Source organism: Bos indicus x Bos taurus, chromosome 20, assembly GCF_003369695.1.
Source record: "Bos indicus x Bos taurus breed Angus x Brahman F1 hybrid chromosome 20, Bos_hybrid_MaternalHap_v2.0, whole genome shotgun sequence".
In the NCBI taxonomy this organism is placed as follows: Eukaryota; Metazoa; Chordata; class Mammalia; order Artiodactyla; family Bovidae; genus Bos; species Bos indicus x Bos taurus.
The window spans coordinates 39,901,300-39,913,418 of NC_040095.1; the positions used below are offsets into that span (position 1 = coordinate 39,901,300).

Genomic DNA, 12,119 nt, shown 5'->3' on the forward strand with positions numbered 1-12,119 from the left:
AACTTCAATCCCAGAATCACTCTTTTGGCTGATTGCGAATAAGTTCCAAAATAAGTCTGTGGCATAAACCTATTACATTAGGTTCATCAGGGCTTGTGACACCTGTGTTGATTGGAACTTCCCTAGGGAATAGGTTGGTATGGGTGTAGAATCTAAGCACAGGGGCTTTGGGAAGCCAGCAGGCAGCCAGAGAACATGAGGACCCAGGCAAGTGGCCCCGAGAAGACCAGTCTAGGCAAGACCTGGCTCTAGGAAAGAACCCTGGATCATGGAACCAGCATTGGCCAGCAGGCAGCTGTGTCTCAGCTGTGTCTCTCTTCTTTCTCTGAAAGCAGAATAGTTTCACCTCTCACTTTCACATGAATAAATGAGTGAGTTAATGATAGCTGGCTTTCGAGGGGTATTTGACATGGGCCAGGTTCAGTGCTATATCTGTTAGAACAATTATCATTCCACTTAATCCCCACAACAACCCTGATAGTTCATTACTATTTATCATTCCTATTTTACAGATCGAGAAACTGAGTCTTATAAATTATGTCACCTGCCCCAAATCTTACTGCTTTTAACAGATATAGCAGGGACTTAAATCCAGTTAGCTTGACCCCAGTAGCCATACTATCACCCTGTAAGAATGCAAAGGATCTGTTCTCCTTTTCTTCTTATGATGATCATTTTTCTTCTTTACAACAGAGTTCTGGTTTCAAGTTTTGATGAACCTCAACCAGCTCCTAGACAATAGAGAGAATTTCAAGTTCTGAAGCAGGATTTCTCAGTAGTAACACTACTGACAATTTGGGTTGGCTAATTCTTTGCTGTGAGGATCTGGCCTGTGCACTGGGGTGTATTTAACAGAATCCCTGACCTCCATCCATGAGATATCAGTGGCACCCTCCTCTAAGTTGTGATGGCCATAACTGTCTCCAGACATTGCCAGAAGTTCCTGAGGAGGGTGTGGGGAACAAAACCACCCCCTGTGGAGAATCTCTGCTCTGAAGGAGCAGGTAGGCTCAGGAAGGGAGGGAAGGAGAGGGCTGAACTGGTCTCTGGAGGACTAGACTGAGATCCACTTCAACAGAGTTCCCTATAGAGGAGCTTTCAGTACAAGGTGGATTTGGTGTGAACACACCTTGTGAAATGGGGCTGGTGGATTCATGTCAAGGCATGTTTTTTCTGTCTCCAGTGCTTAGTGGAGGTGAAGCTGATCCCTTATTGGGAGCTTATGCGCCTTACCTGTAAGACCCATATTTTACAATCCTTTTGCCAGCCCTTTTTATCCTCTTTATTGCTGGATACTTAATAGACACTCAATGGACAGTTTTTTTAGGGGCCTAACTTCCTTGTATCCTATGAGATCCTAGGAGTTTTTCTTTGTATGTCCATCCCCTTCCATATGCAGTATTGTTAGGGTGGTGGGACCGGAGAGACCATGAATTTGATCTCTAGATGGATTGATGGGACCAGTTGCCTTTTTCATGAATGAACAAAAGTTCTCAGATATCTTTTGAACATATACCTCGGAAAGGCCAAAAAGGCATTTCGTGTTTGAAAAACCTCAACCACTGATGATTGTCCTTTCCCTGTTTAAAAGTTCGATTAATTCCAATTTTCAATCAAATCCTTTCTCTTGTGTGTCAAATAATATAATTTGGCTTCCTGATATTAAGAATAAAAGCAACTCAATTAAAACATTTGCTGTATTTTCATATATTTCTTTGGGTGTGAATGAGATTCAATAATGAAGTGGTAAAATCAGAATAATCCTAGTGAATTCAAAATCGCTCCCTAAGATTTATATGGACTTTTAAAAACAATTTTAATCATGCTTTACAGACCATATTGCAAGTGAATTCATGGCCAGATGGGTTTTTTTCCTAGATGTGTCTTGAGGCGCCTCCACATCCCTGTTCTTTGCTTTCAGAAAAGACCTCTGTGCAGGTGTCAATCACCGCTGTGAGACTCTGGGGCTGTCCCACCTGTCAGGAATGTGCCAGCCTCACCGGAGTTGTAACATCAATGAAGACTCTGGACTCCCCTTGGCTTTCACAGTTGCCCATGAACTCGGACACAGGTAAAGGGCCAAGGAAACTGAGATCTCCTCCTCCTGATCATGCATCAGTATCAGGGTGTCAGGAGAGTCAGGTTGCGTTTTGGCTTGAGAATTACCTCCTAAATCTCTGCTTTCTCATCTGTAAAGTGGCGAGGGGGGATTGGGGAAAGACACAAGTTCAATATTCCACTGTCTTCTCTGCCCGACCCCTTGTACCATTAACATCACAGAATCATAGAGACCACTGCAAGTCTCTGAGTTAGAACAAGGTGAGCAGAAACAAGGAGACAGTTTTAACTTAATTGATTAACTCAGGAGTAGTAATTCCTATTTGCTGCTGCTGCTGCTGCGAAGTCGCTTTAGTCATGTCTGACTCTGTGCAACCCCATAGACAGCAGCCCACCAGGGTGTGCCGTCCCTGGGATTCTCCAGGCAAGAACACTGGAGTGGATTGCCATTTCTTCTCCATTGCATGAAAGTGAAAAGTGAAAGTGAAGTCGCTCAGTTGCTTCCAACTCATAGCGACCCCATGGACTGCAGCCCACCAGGCTCCTCCATCCATGGGATTTTCCAGGCAAGAGTACTGGAGTGGCTTGCCATTGCCTTCTCCAATTCCTATTTAGTTCTTATGAAATAGTGATGTTATTAATATCACTAAAAAGTCACAAACCTTAACATTCTTTGCCCTTCCTTTATGCCAGACATTTCACATTGTGTCATTGACTTCTCTCAACAACATTGCTGCTGCCAAGTCGCTTCAGTCGTGTCCGACTCTGTGCGACCCCACGGACTGCAGCCTACCAGGCTTCTCCGTCCATGGGATTCTCCAGGCAAGAACACTGGAGTGGGTTGCCATTTCCTCCTCCCAACATTAGGAATTAGATATTATTGTTTGCACCATTGTACTTATGTGTATTAAAGGAGGACACTGAAAAAAAGAAATAATGGAAAACTGCTTTAAACTGGGAAAGACTATCAAACAAACACCAGTTAACAGGAAGTCCGAATTGTCACAAAAATGTATAAATTTGATTAGATCAATTGATCGAAGGCAGGTTTCAGAAATTTTTAGTAAAGGAATGTTGAGAATTCTGAATTCTCTAAGTATCAGAGGTTCTCAGGAGGAAAGATCTTAGCTTATTTGTAACTTAATATATTGACGTATTTATTAACCAGTAATGAGAGAACATCATATAAGGTGGAAGCTCAGAGTGGGGAGTCATATAAATGGCTCAACCGCACCCCTACCTGTTATGTGGCCACTAGCTTGAAAGAAAGCAAAATACTGAGCATATTCTGAATGTCCAGCCAGAAAAAGAGGTGGCATTAGGAAGAGCCCTGCTGACTAGATTATTTAAGGCCTGGACTCTCTGGTCTGGGCTTTCTCACCATTTTTCTCATATAATATTGGAACTTTTCAAAATACTTTTACCTAAAGTACTAAACCAGAGTATTGGCTTGGGAATTGGGACATGTGAGTGGTTATTCTGGCTTTTCCATCAGCCAATATGTTTACCTTAGAGAATTCCCTTCACTTCTTTGTGCTTATTTTCTTATATCTGAAATGAGTAGATATGATTAGGTACTGTGATTTCTTTGATCCTTACCAAAAAGCCCTGGGAGATAAATGTGCTACAGTGTAGTATCCTTAATTATCAAAAATTCAAATACAGAGAGGGTAAGTGACTTGCTTTTAATTAAATAAGATTGAGGACAAAATACTGAAAAGACCAGGCCATAGTTATTGGCATGTTGATAATAACTGGGCAAAGTGAAAATTATTCTTATGTGCAAATGTATAGGCACCCTCAGTCCTGGTACATGGAAGGACTGTCCCTTGCGGCCTCGAATAAAGTCACTGTTGTCAGCAGCATCTCTAGTCAAGCGGTGTCAAGCAATATAGCTGGATCAAACTGAGAAATGATTGCTCAAGGCATTCTCAGCAATGGTATGCCCAAGTTGAAGAAAAGTGGAGAAGACTTGCTTGATAAGACATTCTCAAATGCTCACTTATGTCCAAAGAATGGATCCTTTATCCTCAATTCATTTTGGCAGTTTTTAAAAAGTAAACTGATACTACTTATGATCCAGCAGTTGTACTCTGGGCATTTATCAAGAAGAAATGAAGATGTATGTTCATATTTAAAGAACCTATACATGAAAGTTTATTGAAGCTTAATCTTAATAGCCCCAAACTGGAAGCAACCCAGGGGTTGTTTCAGTTCAATGTGGTGAATGGTTAAATAAACTGTGATGGATCCAGATCATGGAATACTACTCAGCAAGAAAAAGGACCAATTATTGATACATGCAGTGACCTTGATGAATCTTTGAACAATTATGCTCAGTTAAAAAAACTAGTCCCCAAAGGTTATATACTGTAAGATTCCATTTACATCGCATTAGTGAAATAATAAAATTATCTAAATAGAGAACATATTAGTGGCTGCCAGAGCTTAAGAAGGGGATGGGGGAGGGCTGGAAAGTAGATCTGGCTACAAAGTGCAACATGAGGAATTCCACCAGGTGAAAATGTTCTGTGTCTTGACTATATCAGCATCAGCATCCTAGCTGTGGTATCATATTATAGTTTTGCAAGATGTTACCATGAGGCTAAAGTGGGTAAAGGGTACATGGGACCTCTTTGTTTTATTTATTTACAACTTGCATCTGAATCTATAATGATATAATAATATAAATTTAATATGTAAATATAATGAATTAAAATTTTAAAAGAGGGCATTGGGCCATGTACAGTTGATCTAAATAAAGCACTATTTTTTAAATGGCAAAAAAGTTTAGGGTCACTGATAGGAAAGACAAAATTGGGGAATTCCCTGGTTGTTCAGTGGTTAGGACTCTGCTTTTCCACCGTTGGGTGCTCGGTTCGATCCCTAATCAGAGAACTCAGATTCTGCAAGCCGAGTGGCATGACTGAAAACAAAAAAGAAGAGGAAAGAAAGACAAAGTTGAAGAAAGACATATAAGTTTGAATTTGAGTGACAGAAAAAATACTTCGGTAAGTCACAAAACTGAAGAAGAGAAGACATTAGGAGTACCCTGAGAAATTTGTTTATAGCACAAGATGCTTCTGAAATATTCAGTTCTCTTTTAGATATAAAGTTCTAACTAGCTGTGGACCAAACTGAGAAACACTGGGCATATCAATGAAACAGCCTGGTGCCAGAAAAAGAAAAAGAATAATAAGCCACTATTCTAAGATAGTCACTATAGTTTAATAAAAAAGATACTCCATTGATCTTGAAAACTTGTTTATTTCATCACTGATTGCATAGGATTTAAAATAGAAAGTGAAGTTAATTAACTGGTGCTTTGGCCTAAATAATTGCATTTTTATTTTGAGAAAAATTTTAAGTTCCATTTATGAGAAGCCTAGATTATATCCATCATCCATACCTAAGCTCTCATCCCTTAATAGGTGAATTACCAAAATGAAGATGGAATTCCAGAAGGAAATTTAAAAACCTCTCTGAGATCTAGCATCCTTTCCCTTGAAGTAATGAAAATATCATGATAGAGATGAACACTTGCAACACCACATCCATCCAGTATTTCCCATTCTTCTGGATTGGGATATTCCATTTATTTCACTTATAGAGCTTTCCTTGTTGCATATGCCAAATTGGTATTTCCTGAATGAGCCAGAAAAGCTCACGTTCATACTTTCATGGTTCTTGTTCTCTGCTGGTTCTACTCCACCATAACATGAATAGTAAAAAGCAAGAAATGTCTGACCAAGTGATACCCTAAGATTCACGCAGTGACTTAGCTTGCTATTTCATGTCTGTAATTTTCATAAACCCATCTAGCAGGAATTGTAAAACCAAAGTGTAGTAAAGCAGGCTAATTCAGCAGCTAGTGAGTTGTTTCAGCCTGTAGTAGACTCTTACTCCAAACTGCTTTTGAGGTTCATTCCACTTGCTAGGAAGTAGCTTCTTGGAAACACCTTTCGTCCCTCTGACCTCATGTATTTTTCCTGTCTCTCATTTTTCACTGACCCCGATCCCATATGACTCTAGCACCCCCCCTCATATATAGAGAGAGTGGACATGTCCAGAGGAACCTTTGTTTAGCAGCTTTGCTTTTCTTTTGTTGCATGGAAGCAGGAGTGATAGAGCTGGAGAGGGGAGTGCTTAGTGAACTAAGAACTTTAGATGGAGCAACATGAGCTTTTGGGGAGCTGATGTATTTAGAGGGTAGGTTTGAAGTCACCCGGTATATAGGATAGGCCTCCCTGGTGGCTCAGTGGTAAAGGATCTGCCTGCAATGCAGAAGACCTGGGTTCGATCCCTGGGTCAGGAAGATCCCCTGGAGAAGGAAATGGCAACCCACTCCAGTATTCTTACCTGGGAAATGCCTCCATGGAATCACAAAGAGTTGAACACGATTAAGTGACTAACAAAGTATATAAGATCCAGACATCTGGCTTGTCATATTGGAAAGGCTGATCCTAGAAAAGCCATTATTAATGGCGATTTTTAGAACCATGTTTGTTTAAGATTTTTCCTAATTATTAAACAGGTGAACGTGTGGAATACTTAATGAATAGGGTAGGACTGGATTTTCAACAGCCTGGGAAAGGCCTGCTCAGAAAAAAAACCCCAAAACAAAAAACTTTCATTGAATTAAATTCTTTGTGGTAGAGTGATTAAAGAGCTTGGTAGATTAATTCTGTGACTCCTTTGTGAATTTTGTATTCATGTGGAATGTGATCAGAGTCTGTAAGTAAGTTAATAACATCTTAATGCATTAAAAATAATACAAGAAAATTTCTAAATCCCACAAAGACTTTTTTCTGCAAGAGTTGCTAATGTTGATCAGAGATTTTATTAAAGTTAGATATGAGCTTTCCTGTCAGAGGAATTGCATTTCACCAGCAGAGTAAAAGGTCATAGTTTCCTCTGTTCAAATTTGTAAAGTTGAGCCAAGATCTCCAGGTTGCAAGTTTCCAAAAAGCAGATTCCAACAGAGACAGGTCTTGTGGAGACTCAGAAAGCATCTTGGCAGTGATCCTGAGGTCTCGGCTTATAAACAGACACTTCTCAGTCAGCTTCTTTTCCAGGCAGCCCCTTGCCGTGGGAGTCAGATAAGCATTTTAGGGCCTTTCAAGGCTGCTTCACCTGGTTACCCCTGGCAATGGAGGTCAGGAAGCCGACTGAATGAGACACTGACAAGAACTCTGATTTAGGAGCACAGAGATCTGCAGAACACTCAGCTTTGTCACGAACTAGCTTGTGACTTTTGACAAATCTCAAACTCTCATCTAAAAAAGGAAAATAAGCCAGCTAGACAATGATAAAGTAAAAGTGTTAGTCACTCAGTTGTGTCCGACTCTTTGCGACCCCCTGGACTGTAGCCTACCAGTCTTCTCTGTCCAAGGAATTCTGTAGGCAAGAATACTGGAGTGGGTTGTCATTCCCTTCTCTAGGGGATCTTCCCAACCCAGAGATCAAACCCACATCTGTTGACGTTTTCTGCATTGGCAAATGGGTTCTTCACTGCTCGTGCCACCTGGGGAGCCCACTAGATTGTGCGTGCTCCCTAATGTCCATATATTGAAGGACTTGTATGATACTGGAGAGAAATCCATCCATTCCAAGCTTGCAGCTTCTGACGAAGTCTCCCATAGGCTTTGCCATTCATGCTCTCAAGTGAATTATGATGAAAAAGCAAAAGGAAGTTTTGTTCTTTTGTGCTGCAGTTGCTACAGCAGGAGAAAGAATACAGCTGGAGGCAAGATTTGCCCTCCTGACTATAGTCTCATAGAAAGCCAAAGCCAAACTGGAAGCTTTTAGCTTTCTGCCAAACAGAAGTTTTTGGATTAGCCGCCCGGCTCCCAAGGTTGTGTATTTGGAACAAAACTATGCCTAACGTGATTCCTGTGCTTTCTAGTTGAAAATTAGCTAGCCCCCTCCAACTTCAAAGTCCCACTTTGTAATCAGATGCCTTCTATACAAAGGTGGCTCACTGTGGGTTATTTTCACCTTGGAGGAACTGTGGTTTTCCTCTTGTTTCATGCCTGCCTCTTCAATATCCTTGTGTTCCGTGCTTCCCTGCAGCTTCGGCATCCAGCATGACGGGAAGGAAAACGACTGTGAGCCCTTGGGCAGGCACCTGTACATCATGTCCCGCCAGCTGCAGTACAATCCCGCCCCGCTGACATGGTCCAAGTGCAGCAAGGACTATATCACTCGCTTCCTGGAGTAAGTGACCGCACATCTCAGCATAGCCTCACTCAGGGCTCTGAACACCGGAAGTCACTTTGAGTTCTACCCAAGACCTGGGAAAGCCTCAGTTCCTCTCATAGGTCATGTCAGGGTGGTAACAGTAACTGTAACAGGTAACTTCGCTTCTGCTCTCTGACTCTGACATCCAGGTGGGTTCTGCCTCCAGCTTCAGCCAGGTGAACACTCTGTCTCCCCCCACCCTCCTTCAGCTTTTTGTCATCTGAAAGGGGCTCTTTATGACCCAAGAGTGAGTTTGAGTCCCTGGGGGACTGGCAAGAATGACTAGGACAAGTCAGAAGTTGTCACCATACCCCACTGAGGGTAATATAATTTTTTTTCATTTTACCACTGCTTGTAAATATTTCTTAGATCACATCTGAGCAAACGGTGTGGGACTGTGATTTGCATTTACTTTTAGACAACTCTTACCTTGGACCTAGTAGGAATAAAGTTGTCTGAAAGGACATAGAACACTAGAGAAATAGAAGGTTTTCTTGAATGAAAAACTAAACCTTTCATTTAGAAGGAAATTGTAAGCCACTGCTCTCATTTCTATTCACTTGTTTTCAGCCGAGGCTGGGGGTTCTGTCTGGATGACATCCCCCAAAAGAAAGGCTTGAAATCCAACATCATTGCCCCTGGAGTGATCTATGATGTTCACCACCAATGCCAGCTGCAGTATGGCCCCAATGCTACCTTCTGCCAGGAAGTAGAAGTAAGTGTTGGGTATCTAGGTGCCTCTGGCGGGTATGTGCAGGGCTCGAGATGCAACATACTAAAGGAGGGCCAGGGAAATATTGGGAAATCCTTGTGGCTTAGCTGGTAAAGAATCTGCCTGTAATGTAGGAGACCTGGGTTCGATCCCTGGGTTAGGAAGATCCCCTGGAGAAGGATAAGGCTACCGACTTCAATATTCTGGCCTGGAGAATTACATGGACTGTATAGTCTGTGGGGTCGCAAGGGGTCAGACGCTAATGAGAAACTTGCACTTTCAAAGATCCAGAAATGGAAACTTTCTATTCATGGCAAGATGTCTGTAACTAGAAGGATTGAAGTTGAGATCATTCATATTCTTTGACCCACCTCCTTGGTATCCTTTACAACTGGGTGGTGGTTAAGAAAATGCTATAGTGCTTTTCAAGAATCACAGTGATTCACACCTGCAGACACCATAGCAACCAACTTAATCCCTGAAGTTGGTTCCTTTCCTAAATTTCCTATCTGGTTGCTGAGCACCTCCAGAGGCCAAGGTAGGAATAAGATTTATCCCTTATTCATTCTTCTCTATTTTCAACATCTAAGTGATAAGTCAAGCCCTGGTATTTAACCTGTGATTGAATCTGTGGCTCTGTCCTGTCTCTTCATTCTTATTACTGCTCTCCTGATTCCATCTCTCATTACCTCTCCTTACTATTACCTTTGAACTATTTGATCCAGAGATCAAATTGCCAACACTCATTTGATCATAGAAAAAGCAGAGAATTCCAGAAAAGCACCTACTTCTGCTTCATTGACTATGCTAAAGCCTTTGACTATGTGGGTCACAATGAACTGGGGAAAATTCTTAAAAGGATGGGTATATTAGACTCCTCCTCCTCTCACCTGCCTCCTGAGAAACCTTTATGCAGATCAAGAAGCAACAGTTAGAACCCTTCCTGAGGGCATTGAACAGTGGATATTATGCCACACAAATAGAAATTTAACTCTTGGCAAATGTGTTTTATCTCCCATTTCCATATGGCCTAGAATGGCTTACAGCCAACTGTTTATTTGTAATGACAATGTTCAGATTAAGTTTAAACTGAGGTTTCTTGAGTGATCACTTTCCATCAGTCTCATTCAGTAACAACCGTAGCATTTATTGTGCATATGTGGATGAACCTGTGTAGATTACACCATCATTGTAGAAATGCTTTTGTGCAAGTTTTGAAAAATACAAAAAAGCTCAGCCTCATATTTGTTTTCCAGAATGTTTGCCAGACACTGTGGTGCTCGGTGAAGGGCTTTTGTCGCTCCAAGTTGGACGCTGCTGCAGATGGGACTCAGTGTGGTGAGAAGAAGGTGAGGTGTCAGTGGGGTGCCAGGCTGAGGAAGGAAGGTGGGGATAGGGGGCTTATGTTCTTGGGCAGAGCTGGGGAGGAGGCCCTGGAGAGGAGCTGTTTCTGGGTGAATGCGGATCATCATACAGTCAGACTTGCCAGAGGAAAGGACTCCACTTCCACTATTCTCTTGAGCCTTCACTTGGGACAGGTAATTAGGGAGACAGGGCTGAGACCCAACCCACACTCCAATTACACAACATCTAGCCCACCTTTCCCTGATGAACTTTTGTGGAGTTTGTGATCAGTAACATCTGCTGAGCTTATCATCGACCTTCACTTTAACCTTTTCTCCCGCTCCATATTGAACATTGAGGGCTTCCCTGGTGGCTCAGATGGTAAAGAGTCTGCCTGCAATGTGGGAGACCTGGGTTTGATCCCTGGGTCTGGAAGATCCCCTGAAGAAGGGAATGGCAGCCCACTCCAGTATTCTTGCCTGGGAAATACTGTGAACAGAGGAGCTTGACGGGCTACAGTCCATGGGGTCGCAAAACTTCAGATACAAGTGAGTGACTAACACTTTCACTTTCGTATTGAACACTGGGAAGGACAAGTCAGTGGCTTCTTCATTCCAAGGATGTGATTTCAGACCATATGGTATCTTCTTGCTCATCATCTGCATGTGTGTGTGTTCAGTTACTTCAGCTGTGTCTGACTCTTTGTGACCCCACGGACTGTAGCCCTCCAGGCTCCTCTGTCTATGGGATTCTCTAGGCAAGCATACTGGAGTGAGTTGCTATGCCCTCCTCCAGGAGATCTTCCCGACCCAGGGATCGAACCTGCATCTCCTGCAGTGGCAGATGAGTTTTTTACTCACTGAGCCTCCTGGGAGGCCTGTTCATCATCTGACATGACTGCATTTCTTAAAGTCCTACCCATACCCAAGAACTCAGAGATGTTAGATGTCCAGACTACCTGAAGACAGAGTAATACATGCTGTTCAAGAGCACAGTTTGGGTTTGTGTGGGCCTAGGGTTTATGTGTTTAGTGGGTGTCTTCATGTAGCTTGAGTAGGTCCTGACTCATCATTAAGATCATAGAGTTTAATCAAAATCCACAGTCATCAGAAATAATGAGGAAGAGGAGGCAAGCAGATGAAACACACCCAGATCCTCTGTGAAATGTGGCCATTTCTAACAACCAGCTCACATTTCTTGTTTCCCTTTTTGTATGTTCACCCTCCTAAACTGATAGTTGTTGAGGGAGTCACTTGAAGAGGGAGAGTGTGGAGTTTTTCCTGAGCCACTTGAAATACTAGAACTGGAAACAATGCAAAGAGTTATAAAAGAGCAGACATTTTTCTTGATATTAGAAAGAACTTCAACTTCTGTAAAAACTTGGGTTTTTCAACAACAAGCAGATTTTTTACAGAGGGGATGAGTTATCTGTTGCAAACATTAAATTCCCATAGAGGCTATGCTGCTAAGTTGCTTCAGTCATGTTCGACTCTGTGCAACCCCATAGACGGCAGCCCACCAGGCTCCCCCATCCCTGGGATTCTCCAGGCAAGAACACTGGAGTGGGTTGCCATTTCCTTCTCCAGTGCATGCAAGTGAAAAGTGAAAGTGAAGTCGCTCAGTCGTGTCCGACTCTTAGCAACCCCATGGACTGCAGCCCACCAGGCTCCTCCATCCAAGGGATTTTCCAGGCAAGAGTACTGGAGTGGGGTGCCATTGCCTTAGAGGCTATAGAGGAGTGCTATCATGGTGCCAGTCTACAAAA

At 42.4% G+C, this 12,119-nt stretch overlaps 1 protein-coding gene across 1 annotated transcript in view; it reads left to right on the top strand.

The window, feature by feature from the left end:
* ADAMTS12 (ADAM metallopeptidase with thrombospondin type 1 motif 12) overlaps positions 1-12,119 on the top strand; it is a 392,745-nt gene that overhangs the window by 229,046 nt on the left and 151,580 nt on the right. Inside the window, exons 7-10 of the mRNA XM_027520036.1 lie at positions 1,922-2,071; positions 8,131-8,274; positions 8,869-9,013; positions 10,267-10,359. Coding sequence (XP_027375837.1) covers positions 1,922-2,071; positions 8,131-8,274; positions 8,869-9,013; positions 10,267-10,359 — 532 coding nt within the window. The remainder of the gene's footprint in view (positions 1-1,921; positions 2,072-8,130; positions 8,275-8,868; positions 9,014-10,266; positions 10,360-12,119) is intronic.